Below are 17,690 nucleotides of genomic sequence, written 5' to 3'. Positions count from 1 at the left end.
TTGGCTGCTTGACGGATTCAAAGTTTTACAGGCCAGAAGGCAGCGTTATTGATTTAAAAAGGGGGTATGGATGTATATGTAGTTTCAGTGAACCCTGGCTGCTACTGCTAGGGGTACATTTTAGCATACTTGCAATAGTTTTCATCCAACTCTTAGCAACAGTCATGGGGGCTGGTTTACTATATGCTCTGCAGTTATGTAAATAATAATCCTGAATTTGAAGATTATGTACTTGTTACTCTTATTCCTGCAGCCGTATGAGAAGCAGAGCAAGATGTATTTAAAGGTACGTATATGGATTATTATGCCTGCAGTCTCCTGCTCTGACTTCTGAGAAACTGCAAAACATACACTATTCTTCCTGGTAGCTGCTAGCTTGGATGTGCTGAGAAAACAGCACCCATGTATGTCTAAGACCCTCTCTAATTTCTACCAGATGTGCAGCCCTAGTAACTATCAAGTAAGTTGGTATAAAATTATGTCTCACTTTCAAGTACTAATATGGACCTATTACAAAGTGCTTCAGGATTTAAACTTTAACCAAGCAATAATCTAAGTGTGTCCACAATGAATACCATACTTTCAAACAAACAAACAAACAAAAAAGCAGAGAAAGAATAAAAATTGAAAACAAGTGGCATAAATAAAGCTCGTGACAGCAGGGCATACCTTCAATTTTTACAGCCACATGTTTGGAAAGATCTATGTAACTAACGCAATGATTGTAAAATCATGGCCATAAAAGTCTTGTAACCCATTGTACCATCACACTTCATCATGAATTTTGGCATGATCACATTAAGTTATGCAGCTTTTTCTAAACAAATGGCATTGTAAACTTTATGGCACCCTTCACCACTACACCCTTTTCTTCCCGAATGACATTCCTAAAAGATTTATTAAAAGTTACAATAATAAAACCCTCAAATAATCCCATTGGATTAAAAAAAATAAATCACACTAAAATCAAGAGAGTGCGCTATTCCTTTTCTACAAAAAGGACAGCTGTTGATGCTACCTGGTTCTCATGAGTCTCCCACACAAAGGGAGAGATGCAAGGTTTTCCAAGCCCTGTTGATGGATGGTGAAAGGGTACAGGACCACTCTCTACAACGGTCACTTCTAGCACATTCAGTCCAGTGTGGGTCTCTTATGTTGGCTGTTACTGCAGTCACAACTATGGGTATAAGTCTAGCCACAGGAGTAAGGAACTTGGCATGGGCTGAAAAGCAAGCTCACAGAAAGTGCCAGCAAGCCTGGCTGGCCAGCCAGTTCTGATTCACGGTTGCTGATGCAGTCACTGTTCATAATGAGGCACAGACTCAGTCAGTGATGGGGCCAGTTCCACATATTTTGTAATGCATTATATCCAGACCTCACCATGCAAATGTGTATAAACTACCCCACAACAAAGCCTCATCCCAATTCCTCCTGGTTGGAGATTTGTTTAATCACAGCAGCCCGTCATCCCCAGGGCCTTCTGACTTGAGGAATCTTTCAGGTGAGCTACAGTGCTTATGTAACTGTCCCACTTAAATCTAATGTCACTGGTCTTGTTTTGAGCTTTTGCAGGACAGCAAATTTCAAGGGCAAGGCTTCCTTGAAAGAAAAATATCTGAAAAATTTAACAAGTAACAGCTGTCTCTAAGATACGTAACAGGATTAGCTTTGCAGGATTGCAGTCCTTTTTTGGATGGAACAGTTATAATATAGTACAATCAAAGAACTATTTTTTGCATCTGCATTATTTTACTATTCAAAACAATTACTATTAGTATAACATTACTACTGTTTCTCACGTGCACATGAGGACACCTAAGAGCTGGACCCCTAGTGATACCATAGCATGGATGGACACACTATCTCCCCATGACCCAAAAGAATGCATTAAAAGCTAACATGTCAATAAATGAGTTGTAAAAAATGGCTGAACAGATTAAAAACCAGAAATGCACTTTCAGGCAAATGTTATGTAAAAATACTTGCTTTAAAAAAAAAGAACACGGAAACAACAATAAACTGCAAGAAAGCAAAACCTCAGTTCCTTTCTCAAATGTTTTCTCACAACTGCACAGTGACTGGCTTTAGTTGGAGGCTGCTGGTTTGCTCCGCTTTTGCTATATGACCATGGGAAATCATTAATACAGGCAGCAGCACTGTGATGCACATCAGTTCGTTTTTTCCAGAGCCGACCTGTGAGCATTATTAGCCAGAGCGGATGATTTAGAGAGCAGTTCTCACCTCCCTGCTCTGGAGGAACTGAGCTGCTGAGGACCACACAAAGATGGACAAGCCAAAAGGAGAGGTGGCACTTACATGGAGTCTGGGAAACAAAGTGCTGATGCAGCCATACTCTCCGGCCCAGCAATATGCAAAGTGGAACAGCCTGAAATATATCTACCCTGGCTTGGGAAATTACTGACTCATGGGAAATCCATGCTTTGAATTCGAGAGAGTAGTCAGAAAGAAGGCTATTTAGTCTTTGCTGTTATTTGTCACTCTTCCTCACAAAAATGACTGTGCAGGTTATGGTGTAGATGTAAACATTAAAACTACCTAGGAGGTACTGTGGCAAGCTCTTCTCCTTCTGTAATGTGATAGTTGGTTGAGCTTACCAGCAATCTGTTTTTGACTACTCAGCTATGAATTCTATTCCCTGATGGAAACAGCAAGAGTGGAAAAGGGAATTTGAAAATCACTTCACTAACGGTATAACAAACTCTTCCAGAATTGTCTGAAGAAAACATTGCTTTATATATTTCACATGAGATAGTTAAGCTGCATGGCCTCTACTCATCTCATTGTAGCACTGGACAAGTATTTTAATGCTGATGTTTCCCTACAACTAACACGAACTCCAATTGTTCTCTCTTCTGCCTAGTGTGTGTATATATATTAATTAAGGCACTTTGTACCTTTTTTCTGTATCTTCCCCCTCTTTCACCCATTCACTGCACATTTTGAGCAAATGCTGTTACCACCTACAGGAGCTTTTGAAGTCCTTCTTTTTCATCTTCCGCCTCATCATTGTCCCACGTGGGCTGGTGGAGTAGAGGCTGCGAGGTAATGTCCCCATGTTCAGGGAACTCAGGCTGTATGCACTCATGGAGGTAGGAGAGAAGGATGAAGACACCAAAGCTGCTGTAAGAAATCAAACACTTGGCAAACAGCACTCAGTCTCCACGGAAGAGTGCGGCACATCTATAACTCATCAACAGATCAAACAATGTGTATGATGCACAGGAATGGTTTGTGTGTTTCCAGTAACAAAGACATTAAACCACATAGGTGACCGTAGGTAAAAGTATAGCCAGCATTTCATGAAAATACCTGCTGGAAGGTAATAAAGATACTGTAGATAAAAAATAGTACATTCATAGTATACAACTTATTTCAGGCAAAGCGCATTAAATTAAATTTGTCAACACACATCCATGAACCAATGCAGATCAATATGCCTAGATACACCAGTTTTAGAAATGCCTTTTTGTAGTAGGTAATTTCTGACAAAAGATTTGTGAGCAATGCTTTGCATTCAAAAGTCAAACTTTATATACACTACTCAAATCTAATGATCTACTCATATAGCAGAAGAGCTGATTCATTCAGAATTTTCAAGCCTTTTCCTGTCTACAAAGGTTGCCTTGTTACAGAGAAGGCATAAAATGTCAGAAATAACCTCGGCGTGGCTATGAAAAAGTGTAGCATCCATAAAACTGAAAAGGTTTTAGTGTCTGAAATGGGGAAAATATGAGTGAAAGAAGAGGGGAAGGAGGAGGCGTAAGAAGAGGAGGAGAGAATACGTCAGCAGGAAAAAGCGTGGAACATTACGAAGGCTTTTTTGAGGAGGCGCTTTCTGGAATTTCAAGGCTGGCATCCTGCAATGGTCAGGGTGGTAGGTGTTATAATGGTGGTAGGTGAGGAGGCTGCTGTGGCTGTTGGCACACGAATCCCAGGTAAGTTGCCTGCTGCTTCTTTGAACCTTCACTGCCCGCATGAAGGGATGATGGAAAATCAGAAAACAAAAGGACCAGAGAAGAGGGAAAAGTAACTGAACTGCACAAACACACACACAAAAAAAAGTCCAAAAATGAAAATAAATTGAAAATAAAATAAAATAATAAATAACCTGGTCTTGTCTTCTTACCGGGGGTGCTAACTTGAGGAATAGACATCATATTTTTTTCTCAGAATACATGTTTCTGACTGGTTTTTTTTTGGTTTGCTTTTTTATTTGTTTTTTAAAAGGTAAGTACTGAATCAATTTCTAATCTCACTCTGGCTTTAGGAGCTAAGATTACAAACTTCCTTAGAAAATACTAAGGTATCACATATGAGCACTAACTGAAGGTTAGTAAGTCTCTGCTTGCATTCTACACTAAAAAGGCCAACCACATACTATATATAGCACTGCCTGGAATGGAGATGTTTACTTGCCCGTCATTTCACTTTACTGCATTGGCATTTCAATTTTGCCACCATCTATTGTTGGCATTATGCTATTCTGTGCAGTAAACAACTTCCCTGGGTCAGTAGTAGAAAAACTCTATCCCAAAGCCTGTTTATTAAAGAAAAGAGTTCTTATTGATTAGCTGGATGTGCAATTTAATGTTTTTTTAAAAACTTGATCTTCAAAACTTTAAAATGATCCTTTTCTGGATGAAATTGGAGACCATACTTGACTGCTGAATCTACATATGGGGAGCCTGGGATATGCCAAAAGTGAAGGCCAGTACTTGCCAAGAAAATGGGAAGCATTTCAGTTGATGTGTCAAATATTAAAGGAAAATGATTAAAGTCACTCGTCGTTAAATACAGTCTATTCATCATTAAATTCAGCGTAGCTGTGTCCTTGCTGAATTGTAGAGGCACACTTCAAACTGGGAACTATTCACTGAATATTTGCCTTAAAATCACCGAGGGATTCACCCATACTATGAAACGTAAGTTACAGTCTTTGGCCCATGAGCCGTGTATTACCTGTGTCTCTCTGTGACCTGCTGTGCCTATAATGGCTACAGACACGTATGATCCCATGCTGGACTTCAGTAGCCAAAAATCGTGACTGTTCAGGTGGAACCCACACCTTGCCTTCACATCTTACTTCAAGGCAAAATAAGGGGCGAAATGGGTAGCCCTCGCAGCAAGCACTGCCAGAAGAAAAGCTATCCTTTTGTTTCACTTCATGAGTAACGATCTGCTAGGTGTATGAACATATCAGCCCTCCTGCGACCCACAGCCAATGCATGTCACTACAATGTATGCCACCAGGGAAGGGAGAGGAAAGGGAGAGCGCAGGGCAACCCCCTGTGTCCCTGCAGCCTTGCGGGGTGGTCGGGACTCTGGGGGCCCTGGCTCTGTGCCCTCCATTGGGTTGCCCTGGTCCTGCGTCCCTCCCTGAGACTGCCTCTGACTTATTGGAATCAAAAGAAATTATGTTTCCACACACTCCCCCCCCCCCAAAGGTAAGAAAGGCGAGGGTGGGGTGTGATGCCAGGGGCAGGAGGGGTGCTGGGCCCCTGGGGTGCCTCACGTACTGGCACCGGCGCCAGCGCCCTCAGAGACTTTGGAAAACATCAACCAGGAGAGTCCCAGAAACAGCAGCAGTAGCCTGATACCACCACATGTGTCTTACGGACTTATCGTATCTTCTTAGATGAAACCTTCTCTTTGATTACATGCATAGACAGCAAGGTTTCTGAACTTTAACTATGGTGTAAAAATTAAAATCTGATAAGAACAATGTGGCCAGGTGGATTTTCATTATTTTTAAGTTGCGGTGAGCCTTGTTTAATTAAAAAGACTGCTTGCAGCAGGAAATTATCTGGTAGTCTTTGATTTTTTTTTTTTTTATATTTTCACACTGAGAATAGAGATAAAAATGTCCTACAAAGTGGGAAGTACACAAATTCAGTTTGCTCAGCTTGTAGAAGGTTAATCCCAATTCCACAAAAGTTCTGTAAAAAAAAAATAAATCCCATTGTGTGCAACTGTAGTAATTTAGTGGTAATTTGAGCTATTCCAACCCGGGGTTGTGTACAGCAAACATAAAACTAATGGACCAGCAAGAGAAATGAATGTTAGCAGCACAGTATAAAGGAAAAAACCCATGAAAAAGAAAGCTGATCTTTTATAGTGCTCTCCATTTTATTTTAGGGCTAAAATTTCAATTTATTTTATATACTGACTTTCCTGCCCATTTTAAATTCCTAACATGTTCCCATAAGACCAATAACTGAGCTCAACAGATACAGCCCTAATGACTCAGCTTATCCCAGACACATAAAGGGAGCTTTTCCAACTCCACAGCATCTAGGCCATACCACACCTGATGAAAGGCTGTTTCCAGGAGAGTACTTGCTTCCATAAAGCATGTTACGTCTCGCATTGGTCATGATATTGCAGTGGCACCACCTGGCGAGGGGCTGGGAAGGACTTTGAACATTCTAGTTATTCTGCCTTACTTAAGAAAACAACTTTATCACCTCAGGGAGATTTCTCCCCGAAAGACGCTCTTAGGTAGTTTCTGCAGATCCCCTTGATACAATTTTGTAGCGGCCAGTCCTTAACTCTGGCATGGCAAGAGCATTGCTTTTTCTTAGCATCTAACTGGGTCAAGCTGACTAGCACATTAATAACATCAATTTGTTTTAAATGTTGGTTAAGAAACCAACTGCTTCAAGTAATCTACAATTTTTACTTAAAAAAGTAAAATACAATCATCTACTAAAATCTTTGGCCCTGGTACTCATCTTCCCAAAAGAAACACTCTTCAAAGTTTCTCTAACCAGCCCAAAATTGTGTGACATCTTTGCTTCAGCAAAATGAAAGATCTGTTTGCAATGCACTGTCATAACTGAAAAGAAGGGAAATATATTGCACGATTTGGTCTCCACCTCATTCTTCCTCTGCAGTATAGCTCCCTGCTCCCTCACCCCTCAAACCGGCTGAAGCAGAAAGGGGAAGGAGGTGCAGCTGAATGATGGAAGACCATGGTACCACAAGGGTTACTTTTTGTTCACCCTGGTCTAGGAGAAATCAGTGTCTCCTCAGCCACTACTTCAATATTCGCCACTCTGACAAGCTGACTACAGCATTGCTTATCCAGGGACAGGCTAGATCTTAGATAGACGTCCAAGAACACTTACCATCACAGACATTTCTAGGCCTCAGAAATCTTGTATTGGTCTAAAGGAGGCAGAAGCACAGTACCACAGGCTCAGAAAATGGTACCACTGGTTCATGCTGCAACACAGGTATCTATTCTCTGTGTATTTGATAACCCTTGCTACTCCTCTGGTATCCACCAACATGTAGTATTTTAGACTGAATTTATGAATGCTGTGAATTAAGCCACTTTCTCAGGATTAGTCAGAAGACAAGACAGGCAGCTCTCATCCGCAAATACTAAAACATTTTATGTATACTTGATTTGAAAATGAAAAGCCATTGTCTTCAAGCATGTTGGTATGAAATAAATATGGTGGAAAAGGCTAGGATCTAGGGAATTGCTTCCAAACAAACCTTTTTCATAAGCACTGACAATGATCCCATGAAGCAATCTCAGAAGTACTTTAAAAGAAGATGCAATAAATAATAACGCCATCAACAAGTGAAAATACTGGGGTGGTGGCGGTGGCGTGTTTTTTGAGGCATTTTAGGGGAGAACAGGTGTTATTAAGTGGTCAAAACAGACAATCAAGCCAATATGCTGAAAAGAAGTTGGCTGTGGTCCTCCCTCCCTGCTCTAAATTTAAGAAGCAATTTAGAGATTCATTTACTCTTTAATTTACCTAGTTGCCTCCCCAACGACCGCAACAGTAGAGTCAACAGGTGTCTTTATGTACATCTACAAGTGTGCAGAGCCATTTCTCAGTAAAACATTTCCCTCTCTATCCATAGGAATCTCGGAGGGTACATTAAGGTCGAGAAAACACAGAGATTCTTAGAAACTGCAGAAGCGCAGCCTGGGGAGCTGAAACAACGTTTACAGACATAACTGCTGCAATAGCTTTCTTGGCCATTCAGCAAGGGCAGGCAAAGTAAAAGACAGAAAAAGAAAGGGGTATTTGGTGCTACAGATCCTCTTACCATGCTCTGGGCCTTTCAGTGCTAGCCGTGTCTGGTGGTGAGGAAGAATCTCAAGTTTGACATTATCCGCTGCATTAGCCAAAAACTGCGTTGCTTCTGCCAGCGTACAGTACTCCATGCTGGTGCCGTCAATGGACAGAATATGGTCTCCTACATGCAATGCACCGCATCTACATAAAAGGGGAAAAACTCAGTATGATCAGATATGCTCTTTCTTGGAGAATGAGTTTTACTGCCTTCAAACTGGTCATGACAACTATGAACGTGTTCTTTTTTTTCGAGAGAGATTTGTGTTTTGTAGGCATTGTCACTGGTCAGACTTTATATCTATTTGTACAAACCTTAAAAACAATTCAGTTAATACAGTATATGCCAAGACATCACTCACAGAACTGGAATGAGGTAGCTGACTATAAAAATGTGTGTGAATGGCAGCTGAATAAAATGAGAAGAGCTTAAGGAGACTCAAATAACTTGGTCACATATCCCTCACACAAGCACCCAGTTCATCATTTTTTGAGTTATAGTTTGAACATTTATTAGTACAAAAGCTGTAAATGATGATGACATTATGCAGTAGTCAAACAAATAATGAAACCAGGGCTAGCATGGTGACTTGAGGAGTGGGGTGGGGAGGGGGCTATCTGCTAAATCTTGCTGCACTCAAGAGACTGGCTACTGGATGAGTTGAGAAATGCAAACACAGCAGTCAGCATCCCGACGTACCAGTCAAGTGGACAGCTCCTTTAATTGGTTACCCCCTGTGAAATGGGAGAAAACAGAGGGAGAAAATTAAAGCATCCTGCACCATTGAACTGGAGAACACCCCTGGATCAATGGCCGTCACTCTCAAAAGTTTCTACTGTAGGGAAAAGCCCACAGAGGAGCTGTAGACTCACTGCTACAAGTGGGTGCTACCAAAAGCACCGTTGTCAAAGAGGAGTTACAAGGTAGGGTGACTGGGATCATGCAGGAGGAATTTGCTGCTGAAACATAATATTTAAGGAATTTTAAGATAGAGATGTGTATATAGAAATACACTGTATATGTATAAACACATACACACACACACACGCACACACCCCAAAAAAGATTCCACAGCTCTGTTACAGAGGTTTAGACCACTGGGGAAAAATACCTAACTTTTTTTTTAAGGGTTTAAATGGTTTTATTTAAAGGTTTAAATGAAGTGGAAAAATTACAGCAAAATAATTTCAAGACACAGAAGCCAGTCTTCCTAATACCTCAGCTGCATTCTAAAATACCAATAAAAAAATCCAGAAATAAGGAGTTCCATCTCACTGTGCCACAAGAATGAGTGATATATTCTAAAAGAACACTTCAAGGTTGCAAAGCCTCAACATCTACTTCCCTTAACAGCTGTTCCATATCGTGGGCTTACTTTAAGAATTCCAGTGTGTTGTTATTTTTTAAAATCTTAATCTCCGCCACAGCATTACATGTAATAGAGCAGACCTCTAAACTGTGTTGCACAGTGCAAGTAGACAGTCGCATATTACATGGGGGCTGGCTTACACCATTGAATACTACATGAATGAGCTGAAGTAAATGGTGTCCTGGAAGTCTTAAACTCAGTAGTATGGAATAACAATCTGACAAAGTGCTAATTTGAAGACCTGCAACCTTGAAAGCATCTGGTTCAGTCAGTTTTATCAAAAAAGGGAAAAGTTAAATCCAAACCAAAGTACAAATAAAATGTATGTATGGACCTGCAGTGTCAGCCGTCTGTCACACTCACCTGTCTGCAATACTCGCAGATTTGATTTTGTCTATGACAATGACCTGTTTGTTGCAGCACATCGAGGTAGTTAGTGCAACCCCAAGAGCAGCACCAGGAGTTTTGGCAACTTCAACTAGCAGTGGCCCAGATGCTGTTGCTACTGAATCTGTTAAAATTAGACAACAAAAGATCAGTATTATACCAATATGGTACTTACGCAATTTCCATATATTCCCACATAAAATCTCCACGGCTAGTCTGTCTCTCTAACCAGATAACATGCCACTTAAAGAAATTACGGAATAGCATCAGTTTAGGTGTCAAGAATCAGCTCTTAACATTGCAAATTATAAAAGCAAGATGAAATTTGTGGATCTGGGATGTCTGGAAGGTTCCGAGTGTGTCAGAAGCAGAGATGGACCAGGTTACAGAACCGGGATGTGCCGGTGAATCACTTTCTCAAACAACTGAAGTTAAAAATTACCTGGAGTTTAAAATAGGCATGCTGAAGAAACAGAATTAATGAAAAACGTAGAAAATTATCTGAAAAAAATGAATACGTGAATAGGTTAGAGGAGGATGCTAGCTTTCAGAAAAGAAGGGGAACGTCTGTGTACAACAGCTATAATAATCAAATGAAGAAGGAAAAGAAAGAGTTGACGAGAAATCCCTCACAAAAACAAAGGACGATTTAGGAGAAAATTGTGAAAGTGCTGGAGGCCTGACAGCTAGAAATAGTAAGAGTTAAAGCAAACTGCATGTGAGGAAGTTCAGAGGATTTTTGTAATATCCTGTCACTGGATAAAGTACTGCCTTGCAAGAGGGCACAGACAGTAAATGACCAACCCTGAAAAAAGAAAGCAGAAAAACAGAAGGCAGCAACAGTCATGATTGACAACTGTGGTGAGGAACTATGCCCAAGAGAGACAAGTGCTAGACAGAACAAAGGAAAAAGACAGTAGGATGCTTCCTAAATGCCAAAACAGAGCAGGCAGTGATAAGGGTGAAGTACATTCTGGAGACTGCCTGAGAACTCCTGCTAGCTGATACCTATCGATCAACTGATCTCAGTGGAGTAAGGTACAGTAAGAAAAGATGTCCTTTAAGGACATAAAAAGTCTGAGACAAAGAAAACTGTATCAGAAGCCTTTGGAGGTGCTTACAATCATCATAAGGAAAAAATGAATAAAAAAAGACTCAGGCTGGAGCAAAGTTACCAAACATCCTGCTAGCAAACAAGAGGTTTGTATTCACAGAGTACTGGAGCCTGCTGTAAGAACACTAAGCAAACATTCAACTATGATGTCTCTCAGAAGTCCCTGAGATTGAAGCTGTAGAAGAACTGCAGCTGGGCTTCAAAGTATGGAGGAGAAGACAGATATAAGATATTCCATTCAGTCCTAAATCTAGAATATCAGTCCAAAAATGTAATTCTGACACAAAAGAGAAAGACTGAAACAGTGTATTTATTGTACAAAACTAAACATATGATGATATATATATATGATGATACAAGAAATTGAATGAGAGCTTGATTAACTTAACACTCAGCTAAAGTGCTCTTCCTAGAGAGTGATGTAGGTAGACTGGATATAGAAATTGAGTGAAGAAAGGTGCTTGGATGGAATAACACATAATACCAGTAAAGCATCAGTTGATTATTACAGAACTCCTTTTCCCCCCACAATCTGAAATATTTTTTACATTCCTGTTGTCTTTTTTCTAGTTAGAAACCTGAGGGTTTTAAGGGGAGATATACTATTTTTAAAAGTGCCCATTAAATCAGAGTGATTCATTTTCAGATCATTTTCATAATTTACATAAATCAGAGTGATTCAGCTGGGACTGACTTTTTGAAGGCTGAACTTCCACAGGCACTACCAAAATAAGCTGTTCCACAAATCTGAAGCAAACTTTAAACCGTGATCCAAAAGAAGAGAGCCCACCCAGTAGCATTCCTGGCTGGAGCTGCAGGCACTAAATAGCTTTAAAGCTGGATGAACCACCCTCGGCAGCCACCTGTCTTCCTCTAGTGACTAAATGGGGAAGTCATCGCAACCTAACTCCTGCCCTAGATGCTTTGGTTAAGGGTCTGAGTAAGGCAGGGTTCACACAGTACTTGCATACAGCCAAATAAGCATGCACAGTGGAGCAGACTTTAAGAATTTCCGATTCCCATTCCTGTGCTGAGAAACAATTCTTTTCTTCTGGAATATTCCAGTGGTTTCTAGAGCTACAAACCAGCTCTCCAAACACAGGGAAAGACAACTCAAGCAATGCTTATCTTCAGTACTGTGACAAAGGTTTGAGCTCACATTGATCCAGAAAATGGCACAGCTCTACTCGTTACTGGCCTATTGCTAGTTCTTTCTGTAAGGATTGCCTTGAGGAGAGGGAACTAAATGCAAATATCTGTTGAGAATGAATAAATCTTTCAGGATGCTGCTCCTTTCTCAAGTTACTTGAGAAACGCACAATCAGCTTATGCCCTAGTGTTATTTCCCACGTGCCTGTGCAAATGCAATGGGAAGGCAAACCAAGGCAGACAGGATGAATAAATAAGATAACTACATTAGAGGAACCAGAAGAGAAGAAATGGAGTGTGTCTAACTGTGGAACATAAACACAGGGAAGAGAAATCAGAAAGCAATAATCAAGCACACATTCCCTGACAGAGAAGGATTAGTTTATCATGTTGAAGTAAAGCATGGATATGAAAAATGAATTATACAGGTATAAATTATTCATGTGTGAAGATGTTTCAGTCATTAAGATATTTACACCGTGACTGAAGCACTTACACACTATGATGATTTATTGGCTACGTAATTACATAAGATATACTGATGAATGTTTCCATGAAAAACACTCTAGATTTTTGATTTTGTTAATAATTTTTCTCACTTCTGAGCACTGCATCTCAATCAGTACAAGAGGCTTGATTAAAACCTCCCAGAGGAAGCAGCATTGCTTTCTGCATGCTAATACATTTTCTCAGCTAGATAGCAGAACACCTTTTTTATTTGACAGCTTAAGTCGCTAGCAACAAGGGGGGTTGTTCTGAATATACCTTTATGATGTGTAAACTTACTATACAATATATAAAAAGTTCTGGATAAAATAAGCAATGTCACCACTCTCCCTCAACTCAAAGGATAATCAGAAATAATATTCAAAGTTGAAAAAAAAATAATTTGTTTAGCTTGATAAAGTGTTCTCATTACATGTGTGTGTTTCTGTTTTTGTAAATGCATGTAATCTGCTAAACCTTACGGCTTGTTAAATCCACTTCAACAACTGGTGGGTGCTGGAAAAGAGGAAACCTCTAGGATCCCCATAGTGGGGAAGCCAACAAAGCGAGCTGCTTGTATTAGGCAGCAGAGGATCTACATGTGAAATAGAACCTATAAATGCCCTAAAAAGGGAAAAGCTTCAGTCACAGCTTCATATTAATAATGAAACTAAATCCACAGGAAACCAAATTTTATTAGTTTATGATGCTTTCCTCCCAAAGCCTTCTTGTACTTAAAGCTGGGAAGTGCTACTACACCGTGAACTTGCTCCTGTAGGAACACTGATCTCTGTTGCTATTATCTGTGCTCTGCAGCTTCTCAGTTACCTAACTGGAAGGTTTTGGGTGCTTTCTTATTTTTTTCGGAAGCCATGGCAATGCAAGGTAGAAATCATTTGTCTGAGCAGCTTAAAAGAGCCAAACAAGAAGGAAGGATGTCAAAACAGATGTTGACCTTTAAGAGCCAGTTGAACCAAGACTGCTGCTGATCTTGCCTGGACATTGCTGTGTCTTCTAGCAATGATGTGATTGACTAACAAGTGGATACCTTACTATCTTACACCAATTTTCCTCTCGCCAAGCTTCTTCCCTATTAGGTGTCCACAGGTTAATAATTTTTTCACCTGTAGCCTTCTCTGTTATTGTGATTCTCTGACTAAAAGCATTAAAAAAAAAAAGAAAAAAAAAAAAGGCAAGTCTGTACCAGTTCAGATCAGTAAATACATGGATAGTTCCTCAGACCTTGCTGTTCTCCCAATGCCAAGTTTTAATGCTTTTGTAGGAATGTATTCACATATCTATACGTGTCTGACTCCTGTCAAACTAGAAGACAGTATTTCACAGAAATAATTTTTATTGGTCAAAAAACCACGCTCTCCTGCTCCCCACATCTTTCTTTTTTCCCTTCATACAAAATCTTGTATGAAGCCCACATATAGCAAGTAGAGCAATCTCTCTGACAGGTAGAAGCTTTCTTTTGTTCATTCAGTTCTTGTCAGTACACCCAATTCTTTACCTTCTTTTTTTCTGTAACCCTACTTTTTATAGCCAGTACCTGTGTGCCTCATGATCAGACTAGTCAAGAGAGCAAAATGTTAATTAGAACAATAGGACACCCAGATAACATTTTCAGAGCAGTAAGTCACTTAAGCTCTGGTCATATGACACCTGGATATGTTTTTATAACTCTCCTAAAAGGAAAAACCTCTTCTAATCCTAAAGCAAAGTTTCCAGCACCAATATTCAGACTGGATCAGTAGCTGGGTGGATCACAGAGGTGTATTTCCAGTGAAGTTAAAGAAGATTGTTGAGAACTGGAAAAAAATCTGAAATCTCTGACAGCCTCTCCTTTAAAAGCAAAAAGTTGGAATGTTTATAGCACATCAGTTTGAAGAAATCAGTTTGAATCCCCCCATCACTGCCAAATGCTCTACTATACTTCTCAGCTGGCTGCTGGCAGTGGAGCAACATAAAAGCACTCAAGGATTCTGTGTGCATTCACATCCACTTCTCTTCATTAATCAATAGACTATTCATTACTGTCAAACAGTATCCTCAACTGCACTTAATGAATCTTGCCATCCTCCATGTGGTTTGCTTACTGTGTTCATATGGACCACTTTTTTAAATGAACACCAACGCAGAAGGAACATTCTTTGCGTGCATTAAAACACTGTAAGACTGATACACTTAAAGTTGTCCCAGCTCCTCACAGTCTGGTGGCAAGATCATGTTCCTATCTGTGATAGTGAGACTCATAAAACTCTGTCATCCTGTGTCCCTGCTATTCTCCTTCTCGTTTCCTTGAGACTGCCCTAGCGATAGGTGGTTAGTCTCCTCCAATTGCCTGCCTTTTCCACAGTCTCCAGCAAAGCAAAAGCCCAAACCAGACATGGCTAGTTACTCTACTGTGCAAGAGAATGATTTGCTGGGAGCAGGGAAGCTTTTCTCCACCTTTCTCCTTCTCCACTAACACCTTTCTTCTTTACTCAGGTTTAGCATGCCTTGGTATCATGGATACCAAGAGATGAAAAAAATCCACTTCTGGCACTGTTTTTCAGCCACATCCTAAAACATTCCTTAGGCTGTCTTGCTAACATTTTTAATTTCCTTTGCAGAGGGCATTTTCTTTCACTCACATTTAACACCAACTAGATGATTAGCTAAGTCACGCATACACACACAGAGCCAACTGATGGGTTATTTAAATACTAAATTTTTGGGGGTGGAAGGCTGCTCATTTATATAATACTCTTTCCTCGTACTCCAAATATAATTTGATCTCAACAAATCCCTAATCTCCATTTTGCAAAGAAGGGAATATTAATTACATTTTTTTAAGATTATCTAATTAAGAAATTGAGATTGGGATCATGGGTCAATGGTTTCAAGAGGGAAAGCAGCAGCAAGGAAGAGAAGCAGGAATGAGACTTCTGCAGTGTAAAGGGGGCACAGGAACAACATTCAAGACGCCCTACAGCTGGGTAGCGCCATTATCACTCATTCAGAGTAATTATTATTTGATTCCTCATACTTTTGTGACTGTAAAGGTCATAAGTGAACCACACACAGGGCACTGACACACAGTACCGGCCTTGGTATTCTTTCTACTAACACTGCATAATGTTTGCACCCTGGCTTTATTCATGCTTCATTTAGCAGAGTAACCTTTTTTCATGTCAGATCTTATAGGAAAACTAGAATCAATGTCAGCTAGCAAGATCTGATAATGATTTCTGAAAAGCTAAAAGTCATTGTCAGTGTTTCTAGTTCTCCTCTGAGAGTGAAAAATATTAATAAGTTTAATGACATAGGAGCCTTTACCCAAAAATGTATTTTGGAACAGAGTAAGCTGGCATTATAAATTGCAAGCAATATCTGGGGAGAAAGGGTGGTAGCTTCTTTAATAATAAAACAACTATTTAAAAATTAAATATTGTTCTTGTTCAAAGGGTCAGTGGCAGTCTCCAAGGCCCAGCTTATAACCTACCATAAAATATGTGTGATCCTAGTGTGCCCTTGTTTATGGAGCATCTGTGTGTTTCAGGCAGGCTGTAGAGTGAGCGACAGACATTTTAATTTTACCCGTCTCAGCTAGAATTAGAGGCAAAACCAGTACTAAAAATACATATATAAAATAGTGTCTTTTTCCTTATTGCCAGTAACAGCATGGCACTGGAGCTGCTGGGCTACTTAATTGAAAGAAAGCTCACAGAGTCCACAGGAAAACATAAAACTGCTGCTCAGGCAAAAAGCCACCAATGGTATTTTACACCTCATCTCTGGAACAGTCAGATTTCAAAAATGAAAAATAGGAATAATTTCAAGAGGATGCCTCCAGAATGAGTGATAGTGAAATCAGACAGACCTCTCAACCTCAGAATGGAAAACAGAGACATTATTCCCTAAAGGAATGTGCCACCTATCTCCTCCCCTGTACACAAGCACTTTCATTCTTATCAGCTGACTTGCACAGTCTTTCCACTTTCCTCTTCTTTCCTAATTCCTGCAGTTCACGTACATGTGTTTAATTCAGCCAAGTTCTTAAAAAAAAAAAAGCTTAGGAGCTGCCTTTACCTAATTTCAAACTTCGCAACCTTAGCCCCATCACCTTTCTCAGCTAAGAAATGCCTGCTAACCAGTTGAAGAACCATCCCTGCCTCCAGAGTGCTCACACTGGTGTGCGTGGGGATGTACTCAAAATCCACTTGGGACTTCTTCAGACTTTCTCTCACGTTCAGACCACAAAAGCCTGTGTAAACTCCTTTTGCCTAAAAGACTTTCCCAATTCTTGGGATGCTCCTTCCTCCTACTGTTTCATGCTCAGAGATCTTTCATTTTTAGTAGGTCCCTTTGCTCAAGAGCTGTATTAAATCCCATTCTCTTAATTTATCTGTATCTTCCTTTTCGTGTGCCCTGTTAATCTAAAACCCAATTTATCTATTATTGAATTTACAACAAAGAGGGACATCGTGGATGGTGCCTGTACAGAAGATCCTGGATCTGCCTCTGAGGCTAGTCTGAATGCATTTTAAATAAGTCCGGGCTCTGCGATTTCTTTCCTTTGTTACCTTGAAAATGAATACTACATAGAAAATTCAGATGGCACTTAAAGAACTACTGAAAACTCACATCTCCATCCCCGATGGCAGCACATGGTATCAAAACTCGGGAGCCTATACGTACACCTTTTATGGTTAATTTGGCAACCTGGGCCTCAAACATCACCTTTCTGTTGAAGGATGGGTCCTGAAAACCACCCTGGACAGACTATATAGTATTAGCTTGATTGTGAATTGATTGCAGAAGTCAGCAGTGATGGAATTCTGCCTGCATTTCATTCCAGGAATGGAACTCATAAATAATTACTTTTTAAAGTATTCTCCCAAAATAACAAAGACCCCCAAAATGGTGGTAGTGATTTGTAAAGTACCCTGCTGAGATCCTGCAATACAAAACACTATTTTCTCTATTGCAGAAAGCATAGACAAAAATCACAGAACCATTGAATCACAGAAGGGTTTGGGTTGGAAGGGACCTTAAAGATCACCTAATTCCAGCTCCCCT

At 40.1% G+C, this 17,690-nt stretch overlaps 1 protein-coding gene across 8 annotated transcripts in view; it reads right to left on the bottom strand.

Moving 5' to 3' along the window:
* The window catches only part of GRIP1 (glutamate receptor interacting protein 1), a 328,666-nt gene that overhangs the window by 41,251 nt on the left and 269,725 nt on the right, over positions 1-17,690 (bottom strand). For 5 of the 8 annotated variants that reach the window (XM_055809292.1, XM_013303010.3, XM_027793368.2 and 2 more), the window contains exons 8-10: positions 9,851-9,998; positions 8,092-8,261; positions 2,986-3,141 (exon numbers count right to left, since the gene is read on the bottom strand). In XM_055809292.1, the coding sequence (XP_055665267.1) occupies positions 2,986-3,141; positions 8,092-8,261; positions 9,851-9,998 (474 nt within the window). Of the gene's footprint in view, positions 1-2,985; positions 3,142-3,831; positions 3,988-8,091; positions 8,262-9,850; positions 9,999-17,690 lie in introns of all 8 variants that reach the window. The other 3 variants (XM_055809295.1, XM_027793374.2, XM_055809291.1) reach the window with 3 other exon arrangements.

This window comes from Falco peregrinus, chromosome 6, assembly GCF_023634155.1.
Source record: "Falco peregrinus isolate bFalPer1 chromosome 6, bFalPer1.pri, whole genome shotgun sequence".
Taxonomy (NCBI): Eukaryota; Metazoa; Chordata; class Aves; order Falconiformes; family Falconidae; genus Falco; species Falco peregrinus.
This window is presented reverse-complemented; position numbering and strand designations above follow the sequence as displayed.